This window comes from Bombina bombina, chromosome 4, assembly GCF_027579735.1.
Source record: "Bombina bombina isolate aBomBom1 chromosome 4, aBomBom1.pri, whole genome shotgun sequence".
NCBI lineage: Eukaryota > Metazoa > Chordata > Amphibia > Anura > Bombinatoridae > Bombina > Bombina bombina.
In genome coordinates this window covers 1,053,353,519-1,053,369,394 of record NC_069502.1, presented here as the reverse complement: position 1 = coordinate 1,053,369,394, position 15,876 = coordinate 1,053,353,519, and the positions used below count along the sequence as shown (strand labels likewise).

General features: G+C 36.2%; 1 protein-coding gene across 1 annotated transcript in view; it reads right to left on the bottom strand.

Annotated features, from left to right (window-relative positions):
- Positions 1-12,032, bottom strand: part of CLHC1 (clathrin heavy chain linker domain containing 1) — a 114,089-nt gene extending 102,057 nt beyond the window's left edge. Inside the window, exons 1-3 of the mRNA XM_053709342.1 lie at positions 11,856-12,032; positions 8,519-8,706; positions 2,717-2,853 (exon numbers count right to left, since the gene is read on the bottom strand). Of these exons, the coding sequence (XP_053565317.1) occupies positions 2,717-2,853; positions 8,519-8,706; positions 11,856-12,032 (502 nt within the window). The remainder of the gene's footprint in view (positions 1-2,716; positions 2,854-8,518; positions 8,707-11,855) is intronic.
- Between the last annotated feature and the right edge of the window lie 3,844 nt (positions 12,033-15,876).

Genomic DNA, 15,876 nt, shown 5'->3' with positions numbered 1-15,876 from the left:
CTAGTTCATGTGTGCCACATAAATAACTGTGTTCACTCACGTGGAGTTATTTATGAGTCAGCACTGATTGGCTGAAATGCAAGTTTGTAAAAAGCACTGAGATAAGGGATAGTGTATGTATTCAGAGGCTTAGATACAAGGTAATCACAGAGGTAAAAAGTATATTAATACAACTGTTAATTATTATATCTCACAGCGCTTAACAAATAAAAGTGTCTTATGTCTCCTTGAAATAAGGGTCCCTAGCTGCCCCTAAAAAAGTGACATTAAACCCAAATTTTTTCTTTTGTGATTTAGATAGAGAATACCATTTTAAACAACTTTCTAATTTACTTCAATTATCTAATTTGCTTCATTCTCTTGATATTCTTTCCTGAAAAGCATATCTAGATAGGCTCAGTAGCTTCTGATTAGTAGCTGCATATAGATACCTCATGTGATTGGTCACCAATGTGCATTGCTATTTCTTTAACAAAGGATATCTAAAGATTGCAGCAAATTAGATAATAGAAGTAAATTGGTATGTTGTTTAAAATTGTATTCTCTATCTGAATCATGAAAGAAAATGTTTGGGTTTAATGGCCCTTTAAGGCAAAGACAGAAGATAGTATAAAATTTTTTACATTTATTTAAAACATAGAATTAAAACAAATATATAGGAATATATATAAGAATGTTATGGATCCATATGACATAAACCTATGTAATACTTAAGAAGATTAAAAATGATGATAAATCTTAAAACCTATTACAAAAACCATATAACATGTTCAGAGGTGTAGTGTTATCCTATTATACAGATGGTTAGTTCAATGTGGAAGTTAGTAGCAATAAGTCTAATGGTAGTCCAGTATAGGATTGTATTCCTACTCCAATAAAGCTGAAAAAGCGTGATATCCTTGAGGGATAGTGAGTGCCTCACAAAAGAAAAAGAAAAATAATAATGAAAAGTGAATAAAAAACTCTGGGTGCAAAAAAATATATATAATATATATATATATATATATATATATATAAAATCAATAAATTTAATAAAAAATCAAAAAATTTGGATTGAAAAGGAAAAGAAAAAGTGCAAAAAATCCAAAAGTGATTGTATAATATGCAATTAAAAATCATATTGCAAAAATGTAGTATATGATAGTTAGGTGTCAGGTAAACACCAATTGTGTAATTAACTCCAGTGGTGAGCTTAAAGTGAGAAGTTCCCTCTTAGTGATAATCCTCTGAGTGGAAGTTGAAAACTGTGGAAAGTACTGAGGAAAAGGTCTGGTATTTTCAAAGTTTTATCCCTTAAAGTGCTTAAGTGTTTATACCTGTAGATAAAAGAAATACAACATAGTGCAATAATGCAAAAATCTTGTATCAGTAATCAGAATGAAGCTTACCATAAATGTCAACGCGTTTCGGTCCTATTTTTGGGCCTTTATCAATGATTTGTTGCACTTTTTCTTTTCAATACGAATTTTTTGAATTTGTATTGAATTTATAGATTATATATATATATATATATATATATATATATATATTATATATTTTTTTTTGCACCCAGAGTTTTTTATTCATTTTTCATTATTATTTTTCTTTTGTGAGGCACTCACTATCCCTCAAGGATATCACGCTTTTTCAGCTTTATTGGAGTAGGAATACAATCCTATACTGGACTACCATTAGACTTATTGCTACTAACTTCCACATTGAACTAACCATCTGTATAATAGGATAACACCACACCTCTGAACGTGTTATATGGTTTTTGTAATAGGTTTTAAGATTTATCATCATTTTTAATCTTCTTAAGTATTACATAGGTTTATGTCATATGGATCCATAACATTCTTATATATATTCCTATATATTATCTTCTGTCTTTGTCTTAAGGTATAGGCGCTCATTGTATCCAAGTTATTTCTATTAATATAACTGTGTTAGTTATGCAAAACTAGGGAATGGGTAATAAAGGGATTTTCTATCTTTTGAAACAATAAACATGTTCAAGTAGAATATCCCTTTAAAAAAATAATTTCCACTACAAAGAACATTATACCTGAGCTCAAGGAACATAACCCACCTCTTGCTTTTGTGTAACAATTGTTCTGTAACAGAGAATTAAACGTTATTGGAATTATTTGCAAAGAAGTGTTGAAAACCAGTAGTGAATACGAGAGGATAAAGCAATGTGTTGTCTTCTTAAATGCTATATTGATTACAGGTAACCATATGTAAGTGGGGTAAGTGTGCAAGTGGCTGAATTGTCAGGACCTAACAAAATCTAAATATGTCTGTGTGTGCATGTGAGTGTATGTGAGTGTATGTGATATGATCAAAAGCTCATCGGCATGGAGAGTATTTTTTAGTATTATATATAATATTATTATACGGCAATGTATGTGTCCGTTCTTCTCAAGTAGGATGAGATAAACAGCTATCAGGGTAAAATCTGCTTTTTAAAATGTCTTATTGTCTGTACTACCCCTAGGCACATTTAAAAATAAAATTGTGGCTGGCGAGATAAGTAAACAAGCACTTACTAAGGGTGCCAACATTTATTTTAAATAATAATTTGGATAGCAGCATCTCTGTGAAGTGCTGATAATTGTAATACCCCTTGTAAATAATTTAACTGTATTGCATTACATAATCCATCTTTGTTGATAAATTAAAAAGAACAAAAATGATTAATAATAGAACATGGATATCATGTAGAAAAGCATACCTGGGATTAGTGTAGACGGCTTTATCTTTGCTTTCGGTGGGACTTTTTCTAACTGTAGGGTTTTTGGTCTCCTTTTTTCTTGAATCTTTTGTAATTCATTCGCAATTCTTTGAGAATCATTTTTAATAATCTCAATCCTGGCAAAGGAAAACAAAGTACTTAAAGAAAAATGTTTAAATTACCTAATGTGAATTTTTACAGACCTTAGATTACACTGCAAAAAACATAAATTAGAAATATAAAAAACAAAAGCCTAGATTACGAGTCTTGCGTTAGCCTTAAAAAGTAGCGTTAAGAGGTCCCAACGCTGCTTTTTAAAGCCCGCGGGTATTACGAGTTTTGAAGTTACAGGTGTACTGCTCACTTTTTTTCCGCGACTCGAGCATACCGCAAATCCACTTACGTCACTTGCGTATCCTATCTTTTCAATGGGATTTTCCTAACGCCGGTATTACGAGTCTTGGAAAAAGTGAGTGGTACACCCTCTCCTGTCAAGACTCCTACCGCACTCTTAACTCTTAACTAATGTGCTAAAAAGTACACTAACACCCATAATCTACCTATTAACCCCTAAACCGAGCCCCCCCCATCGCAAACACTATAATAAAAAATGTAACCCCTAATCTGCCGCCTCCAACGTCGCTGCTACTATATTAAATGTATTAACCCCTAAACCTAAGTCTAACCCTAACACCCCCCTAACTTAAATAAAATTTAAAAAAATCTAAATAAAATTACTACAATTAATTAAATTATTCCTATTTAAAACTAAATACTTACCTATAAAATAAACCCTAAGCTAGCTACAATATAACTAATAGTTACATTGTAGCTATCTTAGGGTTTATTTTTATTTTACAGGCAACTTTGTATTTATTTTAATTAGGTACAATAGTTATTAAATAGTTATTATTAATAGCTATTTAATAACTACGTAGCTAAAATTAGTACAAATTTACCTGTAAAATAAAACCTAACCTAAGTTACAATTACACCTAACACTACACTATAATTAAATTAATTACCTACATTAACTACAATTAATTACAATTAAATTAAATTAAATAAACTAAAGTACGAAAAACAACAAACACTAAATTACAGAAAATAAAAAAATAATTACAAGATTTTTAAACTAATTAAACCTAATCTAATCCCCCTAATAAAACAAAAAAGCCCCTCAAAATCATAAAAATCCCTAACCTATACTAAATTACAAATAGCCCTTAAAAGGGCCTTTTGCGGGGCATTGTCCCATACAATACCTCCCAACATTAAAACCCACACAACCAACCCTACTCTAAAACCCACCAAATCCCCCCTTAATAAAACCTAACACTAACCCCTTGAAGATCACCCTACCCTGAGACGTCTTCACCCAACAGGGCCGAAGTCCTCTACGAAGCCGGGCGAAGTGGTCCTCCAGACGGCCAGAAGTCTTCATCCGATCCGGGCAGAAGAGGTCCTCCAGACGGGCAGAAGTCTTCATCCAAGCGGCATCTTCTATCTTCATCCATCCGGAGCGGAGCGGGTCCACCTTCAATCCAGCCGACGCGGAGCATTCTCTTCAAAGGAAGTCCAACTGAAGAATGAAGGTTCCTTTAAATGATGTCATCCAAGATGGCGTCCCTTCAATTCCGATTGGCTGATAGAATTCTATCAGCCAATCAGAATTAAGGTAGGAAAAATCCTATTGACTGATGCAATCAGCCAACAGAATTGAGCTCACATTCTATTGGATGACTGGAACAGCCAATAGAATGCAAGCTCAATCCTATTGGCTGATTGGATCAGCCAGTAGGATTGAACTTCAATTCTATTTGCTGATTCCATCAGCCAATAGGATTTTTCCTACCTTAATTCCGATTGGCTGATAGAATTCTATCAGCCAATCGGAATTGAAGGGATGCCATCTTGGATGACGTCACTTAAAGGAACCTTCATTGTTGAAGAAGACTCCGGATGAAGAGGATGCTCCGCGTCGGATGTCTTGAAGATGGAGTCGCTCCGCGCCGGATGGATGAAGATAGAAGATGCCGTCTGGATGAAGACTTCTGCCTGTCTGGAGGACCACTTCTGCCCAGTTGCATGGTCGGATTGGGCTGGCGGGGTGCCGGGAAATTTCCCGGTGGGCCGCAGGATATAGTGCTGCCTCACTTCCGTAGTACTAGAACAGTAGAAAACAGTGCGCAGGGCTGTTAGCAGGTTAGTCTCCCTGCACACTGTTTTCTACTGTTCTAGTACTACGGAAGTACTAGAACAGTAGAAAAAAGAGTGTGCAGGGCTGTTAGCAGGTTTACATTGCACGGTCTCCCTGCACAACCCCTGCGCACTCTGCAGAAGATCTGTAGCTGCTTCCTTGTTGTTAGAATGGTAGGACCCGCCCCCAACAACAGCCTGCTCGTGTAACTGCACTTCAAGTGCAGTCTTCCCCCTCCTTCTCTCTTCTGGAGCACGGAACTAACAGCCTCTCACAGGGAGAACACTGAACAGTCCTAGTAAATCACGGTAAGGAGGACAGGGGGCTGCTGACTTAATTTATGTATGTCTGCTGTTAATGGCAGATTTTTCTTTGATGCGTGCGCTGCTGTGCAGCCTGAGCAAAGTTCTCCCAGCCTTCCTCCCTAAAACAGGACAAATTCTTTTGAGTTGCTCATCTGATATAAAGTGTAATTTATGTGTGCTATTTAAAGACAAGTAAGGGAATACATTTTTAGGAGGGTCTGTTCAAAAGAATGACAGGATAGGGAAAAATATCTTACTGTGCAATTTTCTTCTCTTCCCAAAAAAGTATATACAAATAATTAAAAAAAATATATATAAATATTTCATGCCTATTTCATGCTAATTGCACAGTTTGCTCACTCACACATTTTTTTTATATATATATATATATATATATATATATATACACACACAGTATATAAATGTGTGTGTGTAAACTGTACAATTAGCATTAAACTACAACTGATGAGTTCTATAGGATCCCCAAAAGTTAAAAGCAAAAAGTATGACAAGTTTGTTTAAGCACTAAAGGAGCACTGAGGTGCAAAAGTCTCTGTACATAGTTATATAAATAAACTAAATAGAAAATCTGGTAATAGGTTCTACTTACTAGAACATTCCTCATAAATGTAACCCCAATAATAGGTGTATTCTGGATTCTCCTCTTATTTCTGTATATGGCATGCAAAGTTTGACATAAAGTTTATTTGCCACCAGAAGGCTTTTTTGTTAATTATTTTTAACGTTTGGGACTCTTTTGGGATGCTAATATGTCAGACTTTGGAGACCATATACAAAAATAGAGGAAATACCAGGATATACCTATTATTGGGGAAAAATTTATACAATTTACTATACCCATACCTCATGTGATTTGAGGGCTTTAAAAGTACTATCCACTACTCCTGGCACACTACAACACCACCACCTCTACCTTACTCCAAGAGACTAAGAAGACCCACACTGACAAGGTCCTGTAGCCCACTACACAGGAGATCTCTCCCTCACAGAAGCGGCAACTTGTAAGTGGAACCTATTACTGGATTTTCTATTTACATTATTCATATAGCTATCTACAGAGACTTGTGCACCTGAATGCTCCTTTAGCGGTTAAACAAACTTCTTGTTTTATTTATATATATATATATATATTCTATATAGAGGGCTGGTCTACAATTTTTCCAGGGCTGATTTTTATTTCCAATCCGACCCTGCCCAGTTGGGTGAAGACGTCTCACGGTAGGGTAATCTTCAAGGGGTTAGTGTTAGCTTTTTTTAAGGGGGGATTGGGTGGGTTTTAGAGTAGGGTTGGTTGTGTGGGTGGTGGGTTTTAATGTTGGGGGGTATTGTATTTTTTTTTACAGGTTAAAGAGCTGATTACTTTGGGGCAATGCCCCACAAAAGACCCTTTTAAGGGCTATTTGTAATTTAGTATAGGGTAGGGATTTTTATTATTTTGGGGGGCTTTTTATTTTATTAGGGGGATTAGAGTAGGTGTAATTAGTTTAAAATTCTTGTAATTATTTTATTATTTTCTGTAATTTAGTGTTTTTTGTACTTTAGTTTATTTAATTTAATTGTAATTAATTTAATTTAATTTAGATAATTAATTTATTTATAGTGTAGTGTTAGGTGTAATTGTAACTTAGGTTAGGTTTTATTTTACAGGTACTTTTGTATTTATTTTAGCTAGGTAGTTATTAAATATTTAATAACTATTTAATAACTATTGTACCTAGTTAAAATAAATACAAAGTTGCCTGTAAAATAAAAATAAACCCTAAGCTAGCTACAATGTAACTATTAGTTATAGTGTAACTATCTTAGGGTTTATTTTATAGGTAAGTATTTAGTTTTAAATAGGATTAATTTATTTAATTGTAGTAATTTTACTTAGATTATTTTAAATTATATTTAAATTAGGGAGGTTAGGGTTAGACTTAGGTTTAAAGGTTAATAACTTTATTATAGTGGCGGCGACGTTGGGGGTGGCAGATTAGGGGTTAAGAAATGTAGGTAGGTTGCGGCGACGTTGGGGCGGCAGATTAGGGGTTAATAACTATAATGTAGGTGTCGGTGATGTTAGGGGCACCAGATTAGGGTTTCATAGGTATAATGTAGGTGGTGGCGGTGTCCGGAGTGGCAGATTAGGGGTTAATAAGATTATGCAGGTGGCGACAATGTCGGGGGCAGCAGATTAGGGGCTAGTAAGTGTAAGATTAGGGGTGTTTAGACTCGGGGTTCATGTTAGGGTTTTAGGTGTAGATATAGATTTATTTTCCCCATAGGAATCAATGGGGCTGCGTTAAGAGCTGAACGCTGCTTTTTTGCAGGTGTTAGGTTTTTTTTCAGCCAGCTCAGCCCCATTGTTTCCTATGGGGAAATCGTGCACAAGCACGTTTAGCCAGCTTACCGCTACCGTAAGCAGCGCCGGTATTGAGGTGAGATGTGGAGCTAAATTTTGCTCAACGCTCACTTTCTGCGGCTTACGCCGGCTTTTAGAAAACTCATAATACCAGCGCGGTCTTAAGTGAGTGGTGAGAAAAAAAGGCTTGTTAACACCGCAAGCCTTACCGACAAAAACTCGTAATCTAGCCGAAAATCAATAATCGGATTTATTTCTATCTTGTTATATACCATAACACTTTATAGAAATAACTAATCATCTCTCATTATGATTAAATTGCTATATTTATCTTTCCTCTATCCTCAGCTAGAGGTTGGAAAGGTATTCTTATTTTACATTGTACATGAGATCTATTGCCACTGAAGTTCTGGACAATACGACTTGGTACAAGGCCATGATTAGGACAAGTCATTTAAGGGGATTAAAAAAGAAATTATTTAAAAAAAATAATAATAATAAATAAATAAATTTAAAAAAAATAAAATATATATATATATATATATATATATATATAACATAACATAAAGCATAATCTATAAAAAATAGATGATTATTAACCAAAGACCAAGGTTTTCTTTAGCTATTGATATGCTGTTAATTATATAACCTTCCTGGGGTCTGTGGGGGGCTTAAGGAAGTAGAGAGCTGATTGGTTCCAAGCACATACATTGCACAAATCTTTAGACCATCAACATGCGTATATAAGTCAATATGGTCCTTAGGCATTGTATGACATATATACACACCAAGATGGTCCTTATCCAGCTGAAAATTTAACTTGTCTATAAAACTAAACTGTATCAATTAAGTTTACTTAGTAGCTTGAACAAGTCATGGTTAATTTCCAACAAGTAATACTTTTTGATTCAGCAGTTACACTGATTTCTCACCTGTCTGTTAGTTCTGACGCTCTTTTCATGTAGTACATGAGTGTTGTTGGCTCACATGCCAAGACCTTCAGGTTTCTTTGACGATGTGCAGCTTCTCTTTGCCCTTGCTTGATTCTAGCAATAAACTCATCGTACTCACGTTTGATAGCAGTGAGGATAGTTTTGTAATCAGAACAATAATCAATTACCTATAAAAAAAACATTTCCAAATTGTCAAATAATTTTGTTTACTATCTTTTGTTAAAGGAAGTATCCATTCAAAATTAAACTTTTTTGATTCAGAGAGAGCATGCAATGTTAAGCAACTTTCTAATTTACTCCTATTATCAATTTTTCTTCGTTCTCTTGGTGCCTTTATATGAAAAAACAAGAATGTAAGCATAGGAGCCGGAAGATTTTTGGTTCAGAAGCTGGGTAGCACTTTCTGATTGGTGTCTAAATGTGTGTTCTGTTGAAAACTCCAAGTCGTCGAAATCTACAATTACATCCCTTCCGGTGACTCTCCCATTTTCCCTATTTGTTTTTGCCTCTGTTAGGGGGACGCCCCGCCGATCCTCTGGCATCCACCCCAAGTGAACCTTGGGGAATGAGGTCTACAAGTACCCCTCAGATGGAGGCAGAAATAGATCATGAATATAGGAGCTAATGCTGAATTACAGTGCCCATCTTATTGGCCCGTGTCTCCTTTAGGGACAGGATGCACAATCAATCGGATGAATGGTTCGGGTGTAATTGGAGATTTTGATGACCTGGATTTTCCACAGGACACCGGCTCCTAAGGTTACATTCAAAAAAAGATACCAAGAGAACAAAGAAAAATTATAATAAGAGTAAATTAGAAAGCTGTTTTAAATTGCATGCTCAATCTGAATAGTCTAATCATTAATTCTGACTAGACTATTCCTTTAAAGGGACATGATATACCTAAAAGTTGAAGCACTTGAAAGTGATGCAGAATAGCATAGCTGACTAGAAAATATCACCAGAACATCTCTATGTAAAAAAGATAGTAATTTTGACTTTAAATGTCCTCAGTAGTAACATCCCATTTTAAAGGTACTTTAAGCAGCCAATCAGGATTCTAGTCCCAGGACTTGCAAGAGAGCATGCATCTGGCATGTGTAGACACAGTCATGTTATTTCCCTACTCATTTTAAAGAAGTCTGCTATGAAATCTCACAGAATTTCAGGGAAGCAAAGCATGACCTCAGCACTGTTGATTAGCTATTGGTTTTTTTTTTCAACTTACAGCTGGACAGCAGCTGAAGAATAACTGTTCATAGAGCACTTACTCTTGTGAGCTGAAGAAATGTTGAGGTGTTCAGGTGATCTTTCCTTGCCAGCTTTTCACAGTTATGCTGCATCACTTTCATATGGGTTCTTTAACCCCTTAAGGACCAGCGACGTACCCTGTATGTCGCTGGCCTTTTTTTGGGACTTGATTGTTTTATAGCGCGGTCTTGCCACCAGCGTTGAGACTGCTCTATTCCACAAAGCCTTCTGGAGGGAGGGCATTAATAGAGTGTTCTTGCTAGACTTGTGCTATTATGTCCTGAAAAAACACTTAACGACCAGTGACATACAAGGTACATTGTGGTCATTAAGGGGTTAAAGTGAATGTCAATTTTGATGCTAAAGTGACCGGTTTTTAAAAATTCGATTAAAAACAGGGGCACTTTAATTCATAAAAATTTACATTTCACTCCTGTTGAAAAAAAAACAACTTACCTTTTTAATCTTCACAGCAGCTCCAGCTTCCTCCGGTCGTTGCAAGCCATTTCTGACGTCAGAAATGATGGATAGGTCATCCTCCAATCACAGCTTTCCCCCGGGGAATCAGTGCCTGATTCAACGCTGTGATTGGAGGAAGCCGGATTCCTCATTTTAGACCCAGGAAGAGGCTTTGCGACGGGTGGAGGAAGCTGGAGCTGCTGTGAAGTTTAAAAGGTAAGTTTTTTTTAATCAACAGGAGTGAAATGTAAATTTTGATGAATTAAAGTGTCCCTGTTTTTAATCAAATTTTTAAAAAACAGGCACTTTAGCATCAAAATTGACATTCACTTTAAGTCAGACTGTCTAATTGTCTTGTAGATACAGTATCATAAATAATAATTGCCTTAGAAGTTGCAACATTTTTCCAAGAAATTTTAAAACCTGTTAACTACATATTTTTCATATAATCTTACAATGTTTCTATGACTACAGAGACACTGGCACTGTTGACAAATGTTTACTGATTCTTATTTTTTTGCTATTCATTTTGAGACCTGAATACAAAAAAAATCATAATTTTACTTTCATGATTTAGACAGAGCATTTGCTTTGTTCTTTTGGTGTCCTTTGTTGAAGAGTAAACCTAATAGGCTCATGTGTGCTCAGAAGCGTGCACATTTTTTAGCACTCTGTGGATGCAGTGTTTGCAACAATTTATAAACAAACAATTTTGCTTTGTTCTCTTGGTATTCTTAGTTGAAAGCTAAATCTAGGAGGTTCATGTGCTAATTTCTTAGACCTTGAAGACTGCCTCTAATCGGAAAGCATTTTGACAGTTTTCACCACTAGAGGGCGTTAGTTCATGTGTTTCATATAGATAACATTGAGCTCATGCACGTGAAGCTCCTAAGAGCAAGCACTGATTGGCTAAAAATGCATGTCTGTCAAAAGAACTGAAATAAGGAGGCAGTTTGCAGAGGCATAGATACAAGGTAATCACAGAGGTAAAAAGTATATTATTATAACTGTGTTGGTTATGCAAAATTGGGGAATGGGTAATAAAGGGATTATCTACCTTTTTAAACAACAAAAACTCTGGTGTTTACTGACCCTTTAATATTCAAGAATAATTTTTCACTCTTAGTGCAGAATTATGTAAAATGAATAATAACAATAACTGTCCTTTTAAAGATAGTATTTCAGAACATCACGGTTTTCCTTTTAAATCTGATGTTACTGTGCTGAATACATTTTGCTTTTTCTTCTGTTTGTTTTCCGTGACATTGTATCCAAGGACACAAGCATCAGCAAGTCAAGGGTAGATACAAGTATATTAAATTAAGGAGTCTCACAATTTGTATATGAACTTCCTAATCATAGGAAGCATTGAATGTTGTTTATATAAATATATGATAATATCCAAAAACTGTACATAACCAAGGAAAACTTTAAGTGTTACTGTTCTCTAATATGTTCTTTCTAACTTCCATGACCTTGTACAAAACAAAGATATCAATATGAAGAGAAGCATTATTTTTGGTATCAATAGCTATGTATATGCTTAAATCATTTATCATTCTAATATATATGATAGTGTAATGATATAATGCTTTTGATGATTTACCTTATCAAACACATTCCCATAGATGGTGCACTGTTGCTCAGCATCCAATTGACCCGAGGATTCCAGCTTCTTTGTTTCATAGTCTATATAAGACTGAAGGCTGACTAGAAAAGTTTTGTCACTGCTACTAATTATGGGTGGGAGGACAGGAGTTCTGGGTAATCTAGAAGGATTCATGAAGGCCAATATTCTAATTGGTGATACCACATGTGCAACACTGAGATGAACTTGTATAAACCTGAGAAAACATTTTGCATTAATAAAGATACATATAAACTATTATTTCTATTGTTGGTTACATTAAACAACACAAACTCAGAAAAAGTTAAATATAAACTATAAGAATATTGGTCTAATCTCCTGTTCCTACTGTCCTACCAAAGCCAGAAAAGTACAAAGGTCCAAATGAATCTTGTTCATACTGTACAATCTAAATTACAGCATGTCCCAGTCATTCTTGAATTCCTTTAGAGTCTTTGTCCTTGCTGCCTCTATTGGAAGTATATTCCACAAATCAACCACCCCTATCAGTAAAGAAAACTTACACTAATTAATCTTAAACTTGCTACCCTCCAATTGGACATAAACTGGACCCAGTTGTTCTGGTATTGTTTGCACTGTGAAAAAAAATATTATGTATAAATGTTTCTACCTTATCACCACTCTCCAACCTATATACATACTGTATAAAGTGTGCAAGGGCTTTTCTTGTAAGTTTTTTTAGACCATGTACTATTTGAGTAGATCTCCTTTGAACATTTTACTAGTTTATTCAAATCCCTCTGTAGATAAGGTCTCCACATAATATTCAAGGCCTGACTAGTGATCTACAGCAGTGATTTTCAAACTTTTTTTTTGCCTCTTCACATTTTTTTACATTAAAAAATCCTACAGCATACCACCATCCCAAAATTTTACAAATCACACATTGTAGCCTAATACAGCATATACAGTATATATATATATATATATATATATATATATATATATATATATATATATATATATATATATATATATATATATATATTGTGACAGAAAGCAAGGCCTGGTTATAAATGGAAGATATTTAGTTAAAACCCCAGGGAGAAAGAGTGTGTATTTGATTATGCAGTTGATAAACTGTGTTATGGGTCCCTGGGGTTTGGGATAATTGGAGAGAGGGTGGGCCATTATCCCAGACAGCTGTGAAGCTGTCCAGCAGCTAATCACAGGTGTGGCTAATTAGAAGTTGTGAGGGTTTAAATAGCAGCCTCACTTAGGCCTTGGGAGAGAGTTACACAGCTACAGAAGCTGGTGTGTGTTTGTTACACTGTGTAAAAGACTTTTGTTCCTGTGAACTGTAAAAGGACATTATTTTTACAAAGCACTTGTGGAATGCTGTGAAGTGCTGGGACACATTTAAAAGTACTTAACTTTGCTGCAGAGGAAGGATTTCCCTCTTTTGAAAATGAACTGCCTGTTTGTTATTGCTGTGAAAAATAAAGCCTTTTAAACTACAGTGGATTGTCCTGTGCTGCATTTGTGCCCTAGAAGACCGTGGTTAAAAGTGTTTCCTGTTACACTTGGTGGAGAATACGGGCATAATAATCTGCAAGCAACATGGAGGAAGTCATTAAAGCTTTGATCCATTCTAATGCTATACAGCAAGAGACTAACAGAAAAGCTGCTGAAAATAGTGCAGCACTGCAACAGTTGGTCTTGGCCCAGTCAGAGAGTGCTATGCTGCTGGCTAAATCACAGAAGGAGAACACTGAATTGTTGATACAACAGATGGCTGCTGTGCAAGCTGAGACATTCAGGAAGACCTGGGAGGAGCAGCAAAGTGCTACACAGACTCTGCAACGAGAGGTTCAAGCCATATCAGAAAGACTGAACTCTGAATATGTTGGTGGCAGCCAAGGTTCCAGAGTAATAAGGGCTAGTCATTATCTTCAAAAAATGACAGCAGCTGATGATGTTGAGGCGTATCTTTTGGCATTTGAACGCACAGCAGAAAGAGAAAAATGGCCGACAGTTGAGTGGGCGAGTATACTTGCGCCATTTCTTAGTGGTGAACCTCAGAAGGCCTACTTTGATTTAGAGCCAGCACAAGCCAGTGACTATGAGAAATTGAAAGCAGAAATCCTTGCACGCCTGGGGGTGACTTCGGCAGTCCGTGCACAAAGATTCCATTCCTGGATGTTTTTATCTCATAATGCTGCAAGATCCCAGATGTTCGACCTTATACACCTTGCCAGGAAGTGGCTGCAACCAGAGGTTAATTCGGCTACCAAAATAGTGGAACTACTGGTGATGGACCGGTTTCAGCGTGGATTACCTGCTTCCCTGCGGCGGTGGGTTAATCAAGGTGATCCTCAAACAGCGGATCAGTTGATTGTATTGGTCGAAAGATTTATAGCTTCAGGAGAAGTTTTGCAACAATCTTCAATGAATCAGCCCCACAATCCCAAGTCCCAGAGCTCTACAAGAACTGGTAAGACTGTTCAGGGGATAAAGGGGATAAGAGAGCAGCAGGTGTATAGGCAAAACACCAGAGACATTTCCCCAGGAATTAAGGAAACATTTAAATATAACCAACCTGTAAGATGTTTTAAATGTAATGAGGTTGGGATATTGCTAGAGACTGTGATAAAGATGAATTTATGGACTGTAATGTTGCACATTCACTATTGTCTAATAGCAACAGCTCTGTTAATAATGATTCCCATTGGTGTACTGTGACGGTTAATGGTAAAGTGTCTAGGGCTTTGCTTGATTCAGGAAGTATGGTCACACTAGTGGCTAAATCTTTAGTACCAGATGCAGTATTAGATTATGGGGAAAAAATGGGAATTATCTGTGTTCATGGAGATAAACGGGAATATCCTACAGCTGAGGTGGAGATTGAGACTCAGTGTGGTAAATTAAAATATTGTGTTGGTGTAGTGCCAAATTTAGCCCATGAGGTGGTGATAGGGAGAAATTTTCCAAAATTTCTGGAGTTATGGGAATCTCCAGAAATATGTCAAACTTCTGATATTTATGTATTTCCTTTCTCTGAAACTGATTTTGAAGGGGGTTCCATTGAAAAGGAGAAAAATAAGATTTATTGCCCTATGCCTGTATTAGTAGGTGATCAACCTTCTCAGAGTAATGAAGTACCAAGTACTAGCTCGGAAAATATTGATGATTTGATAGATCTGGTTGGTGGCCCTGGTAATTTTAAAAAAGCCCAATGGGAGGATCCAACATTGGTAGAGGCAAGAAATAATATCAGGGTTATAAATGATGTTAATTACAAAGTAAGTCAGCCAGGGAGAAGGAAACCTGGGCAAATATATCATATAAATCTGTTAAAACCTTGGAAAGATAGGGAAGTTTTAGTTACCTTAAAACCTACAGAACTCCCTGTCACTGAACCAGAGGTAAATATATCGGAAACGCTATCTGTACATCAGAAGCGAGAGGTCAAGGATTTTATTAGAATGAACAAAGAGGTATTTTCTGTGGTACCGGGAAAAACTAATGTTATTAAGCATGACATAATAACAGAACCAGGGAAGAAGGTCTGCCTTAAACCCTATAGGGTCCCTGAGGCTCGTAGAAAGGCTATTAAACTGGAGGTAGAAAAAATGTTAAAGCTTGGGGTAATTGAGGAATCACAAAGTGAGTGGAACAGTCCAATCGTGCTTGTTCCAAAGCCGGATGGTTCATTAAGGTTCTGTAATGACTTTCGTAAGCTTAATTGTGTTTCCAAATTTGACACCTACCCAATGCCTAGAGTAGATGAGTTGATAGAAAGGCTAGGAAAAAGCACGTTACCTCACTACAATTGATTTAGCGAAAGGGTATTGGCAGGTGCCTCTCACTAGTCAAGCAAAGGAAAAGACAGCTTTTTCAACCCCAGAGGGCTTATTTCAGTATACAGTGTTGCCATTTGGTTTACATGGGGCCCCGGCAACATTCCAGAGGATGATGGATAGAATTCTGAAACCCCATGTTCGTTATGCGGCAGCATATTTGGATGATGTTATAATTT